Consider the following 16260-nt stretch of genomic DNA (forward strand, 5'->3'; position numbering starts at 1 on the left):
GATTCATAGCACACAAGATAAGCTTCCATGACGGACTGCTCGGGCCTGATCCGGTGGTAAGGAAAGTTGAGACTTGCACAAACCCAAATAGGGTCCGACATTGCATTTCATCTGGGTCGATTACGAAGAGCTCATTGGATACCACAGCCGGAGTCTCGTTCGAAGCTTCGAATTCATAGCTGTTCAAGAAGCGAAATTGGATGATGATAGTACCTGGTCGGCGTTACAACCATTTCACAACATGCCATCACATATGATATAATTCGTGGACTCACGTATCATATCCCGAGAAGGACCAAGTCAGCCAGTTCATCAATGATACCATTGAAAACGTATTATGCATCAGAGCAAACATGATATCGTATGGTCAACCGTGTATAAATTGATAATCAGTCCTGATCGAATGCGCAATAGTGTCACTCAAATTCCACCATCAATCTAGTTCCTCCTGGAGTAGCTCCCTTGAATCGTGCTCTTAATCATGTCGACCATAACAAGAACAACCCCCGTGACGACAACGTTCGTTCTGCCGGCTCAGACAACCCCGTTCAGCTACCCTTACAACGGGGATCCAAATCAGAACCCATGCAAGCCCTCAGTCTACTGTCCAGTAGCATACAACCAGGAGCCCTACCTCGATGCTTTCCCGTGTATTCTGGCTTTTACTTTGGACGCCAACCATCTGGACAAGAAGGACATGTGCTATCCACCTAGTTACTTTACTCTTTTCTCCGAGTCCTATCGTATGTTACACCTCTACCCTCCGCCTGGGTATGTTGCACTTACTGACAATGCATTCTACAGACGGACAGCATTCGCAAGTCGCGGACATCACCACCGCCGCATACCCCGGCACCGCCTGCCCGGCAGACTGGACAACGGCGTATATATTGAGCCACACTGATACTTCGTCCTTTGAGTCGTCCACCCTCGTCAACCGACAGGCCATGTGCTGCCAACCAGGCTTCACCTTCACCTCGTACTCGGACAAGACAGACAGCAGAAGCCTCCCCCCTGAGCGCCACTGCGTCAGCTACTTGAGCACAGCCACGGAGATATGGGTCTCGTGGGATCCGCCCGCGCACGACACATGGTATACTTGGAAGCTCAACGTTACTGCCACTACGAATCCGGCTTCGGTATATCACTATCCTTTGCCGCTCGCCCTGCCGCCGATTGTTGTGGTAGTGGTTACGGAGAATGTGGCTGCGGCTACGGCTACGGCTACGGCTACGGATACGGATGCCCAGGCTGGTTTGGTGAACGGGGACATAACCCGAGCCACTTTTGAGCCTGGAGCGATCAGTTTGGCCGAAGAGAGAACCGAAATTGAAGAGTTGCTGGATGATTCGAAGGTTAAGGATCGGGATATAAATGATAGAGGGATATTGAAGGGAAAACATTTCAAAACTTGACTTGATTGCATGGTCTTGTGGGTGAGCTTGGACGTGGGGCTTTTGTTTTGGAGGCGCATGTCACATAACATTACATCATGAAATCTTCCACAGTCTCTTCCTGGCTTGCGTAAAGTCTTGAGCTTGGGGTGGTCAGATATGAGACCTTTTGGGTAAAAATTGTAGCAGTTCTGTCAGGAGAAGTAGCATCTTTTCTTTCCAAATTCGAAGGGTTGTGTTGCCGTGCTTTCCATCTGTATCACTGCGGTCTATTACACAGTCCTGTATTACCCGCAGCCCTTATTATACACTGCTAAGACTTAGATTTGAGGCTTTTTGGATCCTCTTTTGCTCCAGATTAAACTCGGGAAGTACGCAATTATGCGGTGGGCACTGAATCTAGCTTTTAGTATCGTGATGGCGGTGGTTGTTGGGAACAGTCACTGTCGTAACTCAGCAATTTCGTTCAAGTTAATTAAGCGACCCACAATGTAATAAGTACACCAACTTTCAAGCGAAGCAGACACCGGGATGAGCAATGCCGTTCTAATCTTCTAAAACCCTGTCTATCTATGTGAAGGCCTTGTATGCAAACCGAATTTATTGCTGGGGTTGATGAGATACGATAAATCGGGAAATGGCGTCAAATAAGGTATCCAAATTGACAGTTAACAACAGTTCAAGTATTCACTGATGCAACCTTCCAAGCCTTGATGTTCTTCAGTTTCACGTTCAAAACTTGACGGAGTCTCTAAGTGAAGGTTAGTGAAAACAGCGCTTTTTTATTATACACATAATAATTCGCTTCTTGCTTAGTGCCAATGGGCAAATATCGCTTATAAGCAGAATATGACGATCAAGTTCATAATATATAATGGTATCATTGAAATTCAAAACTTTGTCGAGGGGCTTATTTCCAGTTACACATGTGCATGCATCCCACAAAATGACTTATAATCACACCTTCCCTATCGTCTGTACCCGAAACACCGCTGATGGTCATAATATTTGTATAATGCATCAAATTCATCACTCATGTCTCCATCGCATTCAACGCGCAAATATCCAGCACCGCCCCGAAGTCTCTCACTGTCCCCTGCTCTCCTTCATCTGGGGTACTTGAAACAACTGCGTTCTGCGCTGCCAAGCTGCAGCATCTATTTCATCCCTTCTGCTCGCAGCTACCTCGGCCACTGACGAGGTGGTGGTATCCGACCTCTGAGACACAAGTGACGCTTGTGACGCCGAAGCATCTGAGCCGAGTCGGCTCCGTGACTCTTCAGCGTTCCTCTCATGTTGCGCCCGTTTTATGCGGATTTCGGTTGCTTGCACGTAATCTGGGTTGGATCCCTCAAGCTCGAACAAAATTAAATCATTCGGTGTGTGCGCCTCGCTGTTTTGGGCAGTTTGCTGGTCGGGAATGGGCCGTGGTCGGTACACAAACAATTGGGACAGCCCACGATGACGTCCTTGTGGCACGGGCTTACTGTTCTGTGCATCATCGTCGTCAACGGTTTGGAGGGGACTTGGCACTTTCGCGGTGCTGAAAGACTGAGGCCTGAGTCTCTGGTAGGGTAATTCTTGTTTGCTAATTTGCCGGGCAGTTTCCAGGGTGGGGGCGAGAATTTGGTATGCTGCAGTTGGGATCGAAGCCTCTGATTGTAGACTTGCCATGCTGGACATGGGGGATACCACTGGAGTCGGGAACGCACCGAGGGACCTGTGTTTCGTCGGATTTGGACGGGATGGGGGACTTTGATCAGGGGATGGCAACGCTAAGGGCACAGGAGCCTGGAAAAGCGACTTCAGTCCGCTTCCAGGCTGGCTGATTGGCATGCTGTAGGATCTAGGTGCGACGCTCAACTCATTACGAGTTTGATGGACTGGTGATCTGGGCAGCTCTGCGGCAACTGCCTTTGGGGTTGAGGGCATTCTCGGACGGCTAGAATCATTTGAGCCAATAGAGGGCGCTTTGGAAGCAGTCTTCTTAGGCTCGACAATAGAAGGCCGCAGGGGTGCGTAAGGTGGAGGTTGCGACAAGCTATCACTGGAGTTCTCTGGTACTGGTGGTTCGCTAGCTGGCGCGAACTGTGATGTAGATTTCACTGGATGCTCCATGATGTCAAACGCTTGTGACGTGGGTTCTGATTTTGTCGTAGGCGACTCCCGGCAGAGTTGAGGAGCATGAATATCTTATTTCCATAAGTAACCGATATGTCACAAGACAAAGAGACACGGACCTGTGGTTGATGTTTTCCCATTGTTGCCGAACAGCCCCTTGAGAAGATCGAGGTTCTCAAACTGACGGTCTGCTTTCTCTGCCATTTGCAACATTGGGTCCATCATGCGGTACATCTTTAGGTGGCTGATCTCATTCAAGACGTTTTGGTGATGGATCTGGAGGTTGCGGGAGCGCACAGCAAACGTCTTCGAGTCGGCCAGCATCCATGTGATAGTGGAACTAGCCTGCACTTTCCCCTCATATTCCTGTGGCCGGTACTTTTCCAACATACTTTCGACGTCGGCGAGGCTTCTGGCGCAAGTGGCGAGGAGGTCGTTTATCCTGTGAAGCTCGCTCGGTGTGCTCCGGAGAACGGCAAGATTCTCGTTGCGAAGGTCACAAAGATGGTGCGCGTCGCGAGACACCAACGGAATGAGTTGCAGGCAGTGCTGGATCTCATCGGGGACGTTCTCGGCTCGCGCCAGCCACCTCAACGAGTTGGCAATCGAGTTGAATCTCTGGCTAGACGTAGAGTGCCCAGCAAACATGGCGGGCTGCGCAAAGCTTGCCAAAGTCACATCAGACGTTACTTCAGCTTAAACAATTTATCATGATACTAGGTATCTTTCGCGGGGTAGAGGGCATTTGATTGCATCGTCGGGCTTGGGGCCTTTGCTGGCGGGGTGACCTGGTCTACTATAGTAGTTAAGCTACAGTTGAAATGGCGAAGGGTTGGTGCGTCAGGGCTGTGTGCCAGGGTTGCAGCTCAGGGGTGACTTGTTTCCACACCCAGTCAGCCGCATGGTCTCACGCACTGGGCATTAGCACTTTCGTTCATTTTCATTTCTCGTCATGATTTTCTCATGCAAGGCTATATTTTAGTCACATTTTATTAGCTCTTCTCGAAATAGATATGCATTGGTCGTCCCGGAATTCTTGAGATCTTTGCTGCGCCCCCTACCCGTGCCACGCGCCACGTATTTCGGATTCGCTTGAGCTCACCAACCCAACTTACGGGTACCAGTTTTCCAGTCAATCATCCACACATTAGATTGTTCTCTGGAGACTCCGCGCATCTTCATGCCGGCCGCTGATTTCTACGGCCTATTACATGAATTGGATTTCAAAATGATTCGTTTCAAATGAAATCAACTGTTATCAACCAAAATTTGTAAGTTACGCAGCTGAAACCTATTCGTGTGCACTCAAATGCCTCTCACAATCGGTGTAGCTAGTCTCTGAGGTGAAGGGTACTTTCGACCCTCCTCATCACGCACTCTATCTAAACCAGGGTGGACCACAATGCCTACTTGTCTCCCATCGCTGTCAAAACGGAACCTGTACTCCTGTGGCTGGGAGAACAACACATAGCCCAAGGAAGCGCATTCAACAATGACCTCGCGCAAATGGTTCTCTTGCTCATATCCGCTCTCGCGATCGCCCGCAATGAAGGGCCCGAGGAATTTGTTGAGCGCAGCGGCGAGCTGCGTTGCTTGCTGCGTACTGACATCCTCGGTCGGTGTAAGAGGAGTTCGCTCGCTGCGATGAGGATTCAGGAGGAAGGCAGAAAGCTGTCTCCATTTTGAGAAAGCAGCAGCAACCGCTATACGATGCTCTCATTAGCATTCTTTCATTTTAATAGATGTGTGTGCATTTTATACTAACCTTCAGAACTTCCTCGGTGCGGTTCAACTGGTGGCACCGCATGCGCAAATGAACCCGTGAATTCTGGTAGAAGAGATATGGAAGAGTCGCTCTGTAGAGCGGTGCTCTCAAAGGTAGCTCTTGCGATGACATGTTGCAAAGCCGGGTATCTGGTCCTTGGGTCAAGTGCCAGAGCAGCGAGGTGACTAGTCGTAAGTCCTCCAGTCCGAGATATCCCAAGATTGGCCAAAGCCGGAGCCAGAGCATTGGGGCTTCTCTGAACTGGTTCAAGGTGGTAATTACTCTCGACGTGTTGCTGGATCAAATCACTCAAGGACCTCAGTTCGGTTGTCAGGTCCCTGTCTGGCTTGCTGTCGAGGAGAAACTGGTCTAAGCGAACATCTCCAGCCACAGGAACATTAGGAAAGTCTTTCTCTTTCCCGTCATATTCCATCGGCAAATTTTCAGGTTGCCGTTGTTTGCGCTGCCGACGGCGCAGGAAGAAAGCCACCAATGCTCCAATTACAAGACCAGCAACGGCGCAACCAATACCAATGCCTGCGGCTGCTCCAGAACGCACACCGGGACTCACAGTTGGCCTCGCGCTTGAGGTTGAATATGGCGTGTTCCCTGATATTCGGTTATCCGACAGGGTAGTCGACACCGCAGAAGATGTTTGAATATGATGCCCAGTGCCTGTTGACGAAGCAGGTTTGGAAGGAATTTCCGGGCCCCATGTTGAGTTTATCGTAATTCCATTGACAATATCGTATCCCAAGGACTGCGTGAGGGTGGTGTCCGTGGTCTTTGTGGTCTCCGATGTTTTACTCGAGATGGTGGTGGTGATTGATTTTGTGACTGTAGTCAATAGCCATGACGTTGACGTCGATGCCGAAGCTGCTGCCGCCATGCTGAAACCTGAGGTAACTTTTATAGTTGGTTATTTTGAATTCAGAAATTGGAGATACCCGTTATGTGGAAAGGGCAAAAATACGTTGAAATAACCACACGCGATGTCACAGGAATTGGTGTCGTGGGTGTGAGGCAGACAAGCCGAGGAAGATACGTTGTAAAAGCTATCAACTGGCTGTGCTTGAGTGGCATACAATATTTGTCCAGCGCGCCATTTTCATGCAGTTGTCAGCCGCAGCGGCACCATACTCCTATTCTGACTTAGCACTAATACGTTCCTTCGAGTTTCCTGCATAGCCTCCCTCCCCTGTCGTCATTAGGCCGACTTATTACTAGATCCAAATTAGGGGTAGCCCTCACAAGCTCGCCCGCCTTATCATTGCTTGATACTAGTCACTTAAGTACCTGAAGTACTGCTTCTGAACCGAGTAAACCTACGAACAGCTTGGAACTCCAGATATTTCCCCATAGTTTTTCCCAAAAGAACGGGTATATGCCTCCAATGTAGGGGAGAGTCCGAGACGGGGTGAGAGGGTGCGGGGTTTCACTGATCGCAAAAGCAGCAAGGCTTGCTCAAATTGAACCCCCTGCATAATTCCTTGCAACGTCGATCCTCAGCCTGCTTCTACGTTGAACCAACTGCATAATTCCTTGCAACGTCGATCCTCAGCCTGCTTCTATGTTGGGGGCCGATTTCCACCAACATCCCGACCAGCAAGCCTTGTTATTCCAACCAGCTGTATTCACTGGGTCGTTAACTGGATGGACAACGGGCAAACACACGAATGGGCTCGGTTAGGTTGCATCAAGTGCGCCCAAGCTGTGTGGTACCATGAAAAGCCGCGCCTACGCAACTAACTTCGTGGCCGAGCCATATTTCCAAGATTAGACACAGTGTCCGCAGCCAGGTGTGTCGACATGTAGCGGCCCGGTGAACTGGACATAGCTTCAGAGCCTGTTCAGCGATCGGAAATTCGAGTCCTAGGTACTCACTCACTTTGCTCCTCATCTATGTGCACGACAAGGCTGTGGGCAGTGCCGACATTACAAATCACTTTCACCCGGGTATTCTACGCAGCCGTAGCAAATTTGTGACGCAAAAGACGCATTTTGGCAGTTTTAAATCTCGTTTGCCGCTATTTTCATTCATAATAGAGTCCTCTATCTCGTCCAATAATCCATATCCTGCTTCCTGTTGTAGTCTTTACCGTGGGGGCAACGTGCACCCCGAGCAGACACCAGGGATGGCCAGTGACAAGCCGGACATCATTGTGGCGTTAGACCTGGGCACCACCTATACCGGCAAGTTCCCTTGAGAAACATATGATCCGAGATTATTGACCCTGAACGAAGGCGTTGCCTGGGCTCGACCTCAGAAATACGAAGTCTTACAATCGCCTCTGCAGGTCCTTCACAACTGGCCTGGTGGATCCAGCAAGAATGAGCAAAAGGTCCACACCTGTCTGATCTACAATCCCGATGGTAGCTTGTCATCCTGGGGATTTCTGTGCGAGGATGATGATCTCACCGACAAGCAAAGGCGAGAGTTCTTCAAGATCTTCCTCGACAATCAAACGCTTGATGCAGCGCACCACCAAGGCATAAGCCAGGCGCCTGGGTCAGTTCATGAAGCCCAGAAGCTGGTTGGTGACTACCTGCGTCAGGTCTATCTGCACGTCAAGTCCACCGTTGAGTTGCATACGGGCATAGGCCATGTAGGCTGGCAGAACTTAGCAGTAGAGTTCGTCTTCAGCGTGCCTACAACATGGAGAAGTCAAGATACCATCAACAACTTCAAGGATACAATTAGGAGTGCGGGATTTGGAGTCGAGGGCCCGAGGCACACAGCAACAGTTGAACTCACTGAATCAGAAGCCGCAGCCGTTGGGACCATCAAAAACTCGACAGTTGATTTTCAAACTGGGGACATCTTCCTCTCCGTCGATGCCGGCGGCGGAACCACCGACTTTGCGTTGATGCAAGTCGTGGAGGCCAGAGAGCCATTCCCTTTACTCGCCCAGATCAACCAGGTGGAAGGCATTGGTATTGGCTCTACTCTGATCGACCAAGCCTTTGTCTCCCTAGTCAACAGCCGCCTCAGTCAGTTCCCCGAATTGGTCCATCAACTTCCCCCTGACTGCGCGGAAAGATTGGTGAGAAGTGAAAGATTCCGGACGACGAAACACAAGTTTGGGGAGCGAGTATATGAATCCTCAACGTACAAGCTACCCCTGGATGGTGTGCCTTTCAACTTCACACATGCAGGGGCGCGGATCGAGCTAGGTAGGATCGTATTGACATGGTAAGTATTTGGTAACATTGAAGAGGAGCGCCCTGCTGATGTGAAATAGGGAAGATATCCAATCTCTTTTTGATCCACATGTTGAGAGCATTATGCGCAAAATCCAGGAACAGCTTGACTGGATGCAAATCAACGGCAACAACCGCTCTCTAGTAAGTTCAGAATTTGACATTCCAGCATTGTATTCAGCTTAACAATCATACTAGACACACATGATCCTGTCGGGAGGTTTGGGCAGCTCAAGATATATTCGAGATCGCATTCAACATGAGTTAATGATTCACCCATATCCATATGCCCAGCAAGTCAAGATACTGCAAGCACCAGATCCGCAACTCGTAGTGGTCAAAGGACTGCTACTCGATCGGTTGCAGAAGCTTTATTCTGGTTCCACTCCAGTGATTGTCAGCAGGATAGCCCGAGCCAGCTATGGGTTCATATGCAAAGCGAAGTATAATCCCGATATCCACTTCAACGACGTGGTTAAGAAGGACCCTTTCGATGGTGAGAAATATGCAATGGGCCAGCTTGACTGGTTGATTAGAAAGGTAAGACACCGTAAACGCTTTACTGTTAGCGGTGCTAATAAAATCAGGGTGATGTCATCAATACCAATATCCCTATAACGTCAACCTTTACCAAGAAGGTCGATCCGGGGGATGAGGCAAGGTCTTGGGATTCCATTATTTATATATCAGACAAGGACCGCGACTTCCTCCCCAAAAGTGTTTCCGAAGGTGAGCAATTAGCCATAAAATGACACAGATTGTTCACTAACGACAATAGGTGGCGCAAAACAACTCTGCGTGGTCAAGAGCGACCTCACTGGGGTCCAGAACAATGATTTAATCATGAAGCGGAAGTCCAAACGCTTCTTCATCAAGGGCAAGAAGTACTATATATGCAGTTTCGAAGTGCGAGCTATTGTAGCACCAGCAGATATCAGGTTCGAACTTTGGTTCGGCGGCGAAAGGTTTTCAGGCAATCACGAGCCAGTAAAGGTCACATGGGACTCGGAGGGTACACAAGTGGGGAGGATTTCAGAGCTCCTATGAAGAAGATACTTGACGACATAGATATGTCCGCAAATAGACGATGTTCAAAAACATGGATAAATACTGTCACAGGTGTGCACCGTGCGTAGCCACCAGGTTCCAACCCACCAGAGATGGGAAGGTACGGTCAAGTACAGGGCTACAAAACCCCGCCTCAAACCAGAAGTAACCATCATAGAAAAAGAAAAAAAACATCTTTTTTTGGCCTTCATACAAATCTACCAGTACCAACCTAGATCTCCTATGGACAACACGCCACATCTTTCTCTCTGTGCTCTAAAAGGTTATACACACTCGCGCTGACGCATATTACGAATAGTCGAAACTCTGAAGCGGTAACGCGTAATTGTCATCATATTTGTTAGTCACCTATTTTCCGCTTCTGATTCGGTCCTCTTTTCGCGAAGTTAGCCTTCGAATATCTGTTACCTAAGGTCTACAAAATTACTGTAGCCTGTAACGCGGTCACTTCTCCTAACTCTACGAGTTCATCACACTAATAATATATAAAACTGCCCGAGCCTAGACTCGTCGATTATAGCCAATTCGTAGCTCAAGAGTTCACCTATTTCATCCTTGGATTCATTAATTCCTATAAATATTATAGCTATAGATTCCTACGACTACGATAAGATCTCCTTCACGTGTTTAGAGAAGGTCTAGCCACGGAAGCACTAGAATAGGTAGTTGATAGCCTTAGGATAGGCCGTAGAAGCCTTGATAACACCCTTAACGTGTGCCGAATAACTCGAGAGTGGGCTGAATCCTGCTCTATAAAAGTATATTAGCGTTATAAGACCGATGGGAGGATGGCGAGATAAAATAACTACTTAATTGTAAGAAATTTTCAAGCGTACATGTCCCTATATAGCATTAGCAGGGCTAGCAAGGTCCAGGTAGTACATGCTAAATACGAATAATAGGGCTCCCGCTAAATATCAGCTAGACCAACTCACCAGTTCCCCGCGTTGGTATTATCTCCACTGTAAAATCTGGATATTTGGTGGGTTGCGGTGGATGGTGGACGTCGTGTGTACACTAGCTGGGTTGAGCCGATCCTTGGCAAGTTACCATAAGGAAGGTCACATTCTGCAGGCTAGACTATGAACACTTGGCAATTTATCCATGTGACCTTTTGAACATTATACTAAACTTCCAAGTCTAATACTAGCTCCCAGGACAATGCCGTAACATATGCATACTCTTATCTGCTGTCCTTCCAACCTAAGAAGATAATCCTTTCTAGCTGTGCGTCGATTCTAGTGCCACCAACAAGTGCATTAATACTAAGAGGAGGACAAAATAAACAACATCTTCAAATAGAAAAAAATAAAGTTATGCCTGTCTAATATACTAGAACATCGGAGTATCCTATAAGATTAACGTGAATGTACACCGAGCTGGCCATGACACCGAGCTGGCCACTTTCATGCGCCAACGCGACCGGCCAACTTAATCTTTGATTTTCTCAACAACCAATTATGGCAAAGTCATACAACGAAGCAGACTTAATGCTAGCCCTTCAAGCTCTCAAAAATGACCAAAAACTTAGTCTCCGACAAGCGGCAAAAACGTACCAAGTCCCCCGAAGCACCCTCCAAACGCGTAAAAACGGCGTACCTTTCCGACGCGATATTTTGCCCAATTCACGAACTATGACAGAATTAGAAGAGGAGGTCATTATCAAGCATATACTGGACTTAGATCCACGAGCGTTTCCGCCCCGGATTGCTGATGTGGAAGCAATGGCAAATTCTATCCGCGCGACACGTAACGCAGGGCCCATTGGAACGCGCTGGGCCTCGAGGTTCGTCGCACGTCGCAAATATTTTCTCAGCTGTCGACCAGTTTGCGAAGGGAGCAAAAATGATAATGCACGAGCTCGCCCTCGTACGGGCCGAGTGCGCTGAGCTTCGAGAGGCAAATAAGATGCTAAGCCGGCGCCGGAGGACTAAAAAAATGCAATTACAGGAAGGAGAATCACTTATTTTCCAAGAAGGACAGGACCTACGGGACTCTAGGGAGTTGGCGACGCAGATACAGCAAGAAGAGCGCCGAAATGGTGGTCGCGCAAAGCGTGTTGAAACGCGCCCGAGGCGCTGTGGTATTTGCAACGGGACTGGGCATAATGCGCGAACTTGTAATATCGCATTGCCATCTTCTGGAGAGGAAGATCCAGAGTAGTTTCAATTGATTTACGGCATTGTGGTTTTACTATCGTAAAATTTCTATGCGAGGTTATGTAAGGGTGGCCAGCTCGGTGTCATGGCCAGCTCGGTGTATATTCACGTTATACTAAAAGATGAAATCTAACTATCCAATATTATTTCGGCGTTACTGAGTATTTTGTTTCAGTATCTGCTTAAAGATATAATCGTCCCTAGTTGTAACGGAGGTTACAGGTGCCCCTTTTCAATGTTTAAGCTTAATCTATACCTACCAGCAAACGTGTTGATACTATGTACGGTAAGTTCGCTCTGTGATGCTGCCCCAGTAAGCATTATATTCTCGTAATAAGTGTCCGTGCACAGAGTTGCACGGCCAACAGAGAAGAGAATGTTTTTCTCTCCTGCATTCCAACGTGGCCCTTAGACCTGGTGAAGACCTGGCGTTCAGACACCCTGTATCAACGCCGCGGCTCGGGTCCCATCTCCCAAACTGGCACTTTGTTGTCAAGAAGCCGGGATTGAACCCCGTCTTGCTGAAATGCGCTGGCGTCCTCACTGTGGCGAATCCTAGGCGGTGAGTTCGTCAGAAACATAGGAATTGTTCCAAAAGCTGACTCGACGGTATTAAGGTAGCTTCATCCTAGTGGAATGGATTCAGCATAGTGTGACCCCATTCAGCATATCATGGACCGTGCTCCGAATATCGCCAGCTGAGACCATCAAAATCCCCTCATTAAGGGCCACGCTAGAGACTTTTCGTCTAAGGTAAGGTAAAGCCCTCTAATTGGGTGGTATTCGCAAATCGATGATAGTAGTCTGATTCAGTCCGACTTTGTCGAGGATACGGGACGCCAGAACCACGCCTAGTGATGAGTAGATTGCCCGCTCAATCATCCCCCAACCTATTAGTGCATACATTATATTTTTGTACAGCCACTGAGATTGAAGTGGACACACGGGATAAAGATGCGTTGACATGCCAATAGTGAAGTTTGGTGCATGTTGACTTCACCATTAGCAAGCAACAGCGCATCAAGCTGTGCAAGACCCATTCGATGGGAAAGTAATTCTATCACGGTCACGGCCAGCCAAGGATGAATTCGACTTGAAGGAGAGCTCGGGTGTGTAGCTTGTGAGGGACCCAATCCAGTCTAAAAGGCCTCATGCACCAATTAGGCAACAGCCGTGGCATCGAAGGCCTTCGTCAGAGCGCCTGCTTGAGTTAGGAGCCTTGTCACTCTTCACGTCTGAAAATTCAAGTCATACTCTGTAATCACTTCGCCTTGATACATGATTGCCGTCCCTCCGATCTTCCGAATGGTGTCAATATGAGGTAGGACACAACTGAGACTGTTGCAAATACTGGTGCTCCATGTTGGTGACCGCGATGGCGCACTAATCAGAAGGACTTAGAAAGCAGTCTACATAATCGAGAAGACGATAGTTGGATGGTAACAGATTATTGTTCGAGATGAAGACATGGATTCTGAGCACATGGACCTGACAACTGGAGATCCTGATTAGGCAATTATGTGTTGTTAGATGGTTATGTTGGTTTGATTTAGGACATGCCTCCTCCGCGTCAGCTATATTTCCCAAATTTCACGTCTAGGAGTGGTCAACTTCACGATGCTGCACCAAATACGAAAGTCCCGATATTCTCTAGAACTTGTTCTACAATAGGACGTCATATGGTATATATGGGAGGTCGCTCTGCAATGATCACGGAATCTCCTACAGGCACAACTCAAAATTCGGGTCTGATGTTGACACGGTGGTGGTACAGATCTGTTTATGGAAAAGGGAGGGTCGCCAGGTATATCACCCCCAGCAAGCTCAAAGTCGTCTTTGATCTATTACTAAATTTCTTGGGATATTTATCTCTCTCATGATTCTTTCGTATTCTTTCGTTTCAGCCTAAACCGTCTGCGGAATCTGTTGCATATCAGTAAGCACTAACTCTACTTGAATCATGTCCCCAACACCGCCAGAGGTTGGCACCAAGCTCTTGGCACTATGACCTAGTGTATGCAGTTGGTCGAAATAGTATGCATGTTGGGCGTCGACGCACACACAGCCCACTTGATAGGCTGGGGTCTAGACAAAACCTGGGGCTTCTCACGCACTTTTTGCAATATGCCTAAATCCACCAACCGCTCAATCAAACCTATGACTACATGAAAATATATATCGGGGAGCCAATGGCAAAAATGGGCTGCTGAGAGGACAAGGCAAACGATCGACCAGGAAGCCAAAACTAGATCACTCTGTTCCCTCGAAGTTTCGACTCACTTCCTGTGGTAGCCTATCGACTCAAATTATATGATGAGTGATAACCCAATCGCGAAACTCGGGCTCTCGTGTCCCAACGGGGGAAGATTCTACATATGTCAAGACAGCGACGTGCGGTTCCTCGGATGCTGTGATATCGATCCATGCGCTGATGGATCAGGCGATTGCCCCAGCTCGTCGTTGTACGGGGCCAGCTTCAACAAAGACAGCTATAATAACGTGGATGCTCAAGACTGCATCAGTCCGTACGGATCTAGCACCTGGTGGACATGTCAAAACGCGAAACCGCCCTTCATTGGCTGTTGTCTGAACAATCCCTGTAATGATGGCTGCGCGGAATTTGATGTCCTGGCGGCAAGATTGAGCGACGATAGCAGCAAGGCAGCGCCCTTTCTAACGTCTTCGTCGTCCTCGTCCCCCTACATTACCACCACCTCCTCAAGTGCGACAAGTGAAACACCTACAAATGTGATGTCAATCAACACCGATATCAACCGGAGACGACGCAAGTAGTACGACTACCCTCAGTGGGATCTCTCCTACGGCCTCCGTCGTTGTATTTGTGGCCACCACAGCTGCTGCATCCGACTCCTCTCAGTCATCCATGCCCATAGGGGCTATTACAGGTGGCACCGTTGGTGGAGTAATTGTGCTGGCACTCCTGGGATTCCTCCTTTTCTTCTGGTGCCGGCGGAAGGGCCGCGAGAACAATCAAGCTGATCAAATGGAAGTAACGCGGGCACCGCAGCCGCTTAGCCCCTATAAAGGTACGTCAGAAGCTATGATAAAACTGCAAATACCCTTCAGCGCTAATACCCATCATCTCAGACTTGTTTGCTAGCACCCCAACCATAGCTAATCCCAGAATGCCAATGCTGGATGGCTCAACGTACAGGCCAGAATCGGCGATGGACTATATGAATTCGCCGCCCTCGACGGTGTTTTCTTTTTCGACCAGGGATAGTCGTGTTGCGCCCCATCTCTCAGAGGCGAGTGATGACTGGGTGAGGTCACCAGAGCAGATCCACAATCTGCACGCCATCTTGGAACTCGATGGAAGCGATATCAGGGTCCCTGGGTACGGCCAGAGATTTTAAAACATTTCGGAAGTCTATGGGGACTATAATCGACCTTGTGAGCCAGACCGGAGCCCATAGGCTACGGCGGGTCCTTGGTTTAAGCGAGACTCCTTGGGAAAATGGCGATCGCCTTGATACCTTGGTTTTTAGTTCATTCTGCGTCTTTGGGATTGTTACAAATCATAGATTGAAATCGTGAAGTCGCAACTATCTCACGAGGATATAATAGTAATGAAACCCCAAATAGTGAATAGGAGTTGACTGCGGAGTCAGTTTCGAGCCATTTTCGGGTTAGCCGCCAATGCAATTGAATCCAAGAACTTCACCCAGCATGCATAGTATAGCCATCGCCCTGCATAAATACAAATGAATGACCTTAAATCATATGTAGACAAAATATAGCATAACGTACAACCCCACCTTTCCGGCCACATATTGCAATCCAATTGAAGGTATTCGAAACAGTGTATTCAACGTACCATTATAGCTATTCAGGTACAACCAGCTCTAATAGAAAGCTGTGCTCTAGGGCTTCCTGAGGTATAGATCTGATAGATTCTGACGCCTTAGCTGGGTCCAGTATTACCTGATTCCGACGTTGTACCTGGTCTCGTTGCCGTTCTACTTCAAGGGCTCGATCCATCGCTTCCTTAATCTGTACAATGTTACCAAATCGTTCATTAGGCCCTAATCGTACCTTCTTACGTGGTTTGGGGCGTAACGAAGTTATCTTAGCTTCTAATGCGTGTACACGTTGGGTCAAAGTAGCGACCTCGACGCTCTGTACATCTAGCCGACGAGTCAGCTTCCGAAACAATAGCCGTTGCGACGATCGCAATGGCGTAATCGCTGCCAGACTCTCCTTAGCTACTAAGCTAGTCACTGGCGTCGCTATTATTGTCGGATCAAGCCAATTACCAGCTGTTGGTGGTGTAGTTGGTCGTTCTGATAGGGGGGCTATCGTCGGCTGAGGTCGCGATGGATCTAATGGGTATATTCCAGTTGCAGAGAAGCCTGATTGTATATTACTGATCGTGAACGACTTCGTATATGCCTCGATGTATAGCGAGAGGAACGTCGACTTTTTAAATGGAATAGAACAGTACTCGATCGAGAGAGTTCGCTAATGAGCGATAGTACCGCTTTAATGGAGCAAATACGGCGACGTCGAGAGGTTGGAGCCCGTGAGAACA

General features: G+C 48.3%; 6 protein-coding genes across 6 annotated transcripts; 4 read left to right on the forward strand and 2 right to left on the reverse strand.

The window, feature by feature from the left end:
- Positions 1 to 481: 481 nt before the first annotated feature.
- BCR38DRAFT_406461 (uncharacterized protein) lies at positions 482 to 1415 on the forward strand (the record flags this gene model as incomplete). Its single annotated transcript, XM_040858058.1, has 2 exons — positions 482 to 743; positions 805 to 1415. 2 exons carry the CDS (start codon positions 482 to 484, stop codon positions 1413 to 1415), a joined length of 873 nt encoding a protein of 290 aa, XP_040718827.1.
- Positions 1416 to 2255: 840 nt separating this feature from the next.
- BCR38DRAFT_423532 (uncharacterized protein) lies at positions 2256 to 4301 on the reverse strand. The gene is made up of 2 exons (XM_040859597.1): positions 3635 to 4301; positions 2256 to 3586 (listed from the first exon to the last, which is right to left on the reverse strand). The coding sequence occupies exons 1-2, from the start codon at positions 4161 to 4163 to the stop codon at positions 2481 to 2483; spliced, it is 1635 nt and encodes a 544-aa protein (XP_040718828.1). The 5' UTR covers positions 4164 to 4301; the 3' UTR covers positions 2256 to 2480.
- Positions 4302 to 4536: 235 nt separating this feature from the next.
- Positions 4537 to 6373, reverse strand: BCR38DRAFT_472079 (uncharacterized protein). Its single transcript, XM_040862896.1, has 2 exons — positions 5281 to 6373; positions 4537 to 5218 (listed from the first exon to the last, which is right to left on the reverse strand). The coding sequence occupies exons 1-2, from the start codon at positions 6167 to 6169 to the stop codon at positions 4821 to 4823; spliced, it is 1287 nt and encodes a 428-aa protein (XP_040718829.1). The 5' UTR covers positions 6170 to 6373; the 3' UTR covers positions 4537 to 4820.
- A 925-nt stretch (positions 6374 to 7298) lies between these two features.
- On the forward strand, positions 7299 to 9624 carry BCR38DRAFT_134024 (Hsp70 family chaperone). Its single transcript, XM_040853569.1, has 6 exons — positions 7299 to 7473; positions 7525 to 8473; positions 8523 to 8625; positions 8680 to 9021; positions 9069 to 9210; positions 9260 to 9624. Exons 1-6 carry the CDS (start codon positions 7416 to 7418, stop codon positions 9526 to 9528), a joined length of 1863 nt encoding a protein of 620 aa, XP_040718830.1. The 5' UTR covers positions 7299 to 7415; the 3' UTR covers positions 9529 to 9624.
- A 4220-nt stretch (positions 9625 to 13844) lies between these two features.
- Positions 13845 to 14741, forward strand: BCR38DRAFT_134054 (uncharacterized protein). Its single transcript, XM_040853570.1, has one exon. It carries the CDS (start codon positions 14019 to 14021, stop codon positions 14499 to 14501), a length of 483 nt encoding a protein of 160 aa, XP_040718831.1. The 5' UTR covers positions 13845 to 14018; the 3' UTR covers positions 14502 to 14741.
- On the forward strand, positions 14593 to 15085 carry BCR38DRAFT_482031 (uncharacterized protein; the record flags this gene model as incomplete). Its single annotated transcript, XM_040863450.1, has 2 exons — positions 14593 to 14755; positions 14817 to 15085. 2 exons carry the CDS (start codon positions 14593 to 14595, stop codon positions 15083 to 15085), a joined length of 432 nt encoding a protein of 143 aa, XP_040718832.1.
- Positions 15086 to 16260: the final 1175 nt, after the last annotated feature.

This window comes from Pseudomassariella vexata (genome assembly GCF_002105095.1).
Source record: "Pseudomassariella vexata strain CBS 129021 chromosome Unknown BCR38scaffold_3, whole genome shotgun sequence".
In the NCBI taxonomy this organism is placed as follows: domain Eukaryota; kingdom Fungi; phylum Ascomycota; class Sordariomycetes; order Amphisphaeriales; family Pseudomassariaceae; genus Pseudomassariella; species Pseudomassariella vexata.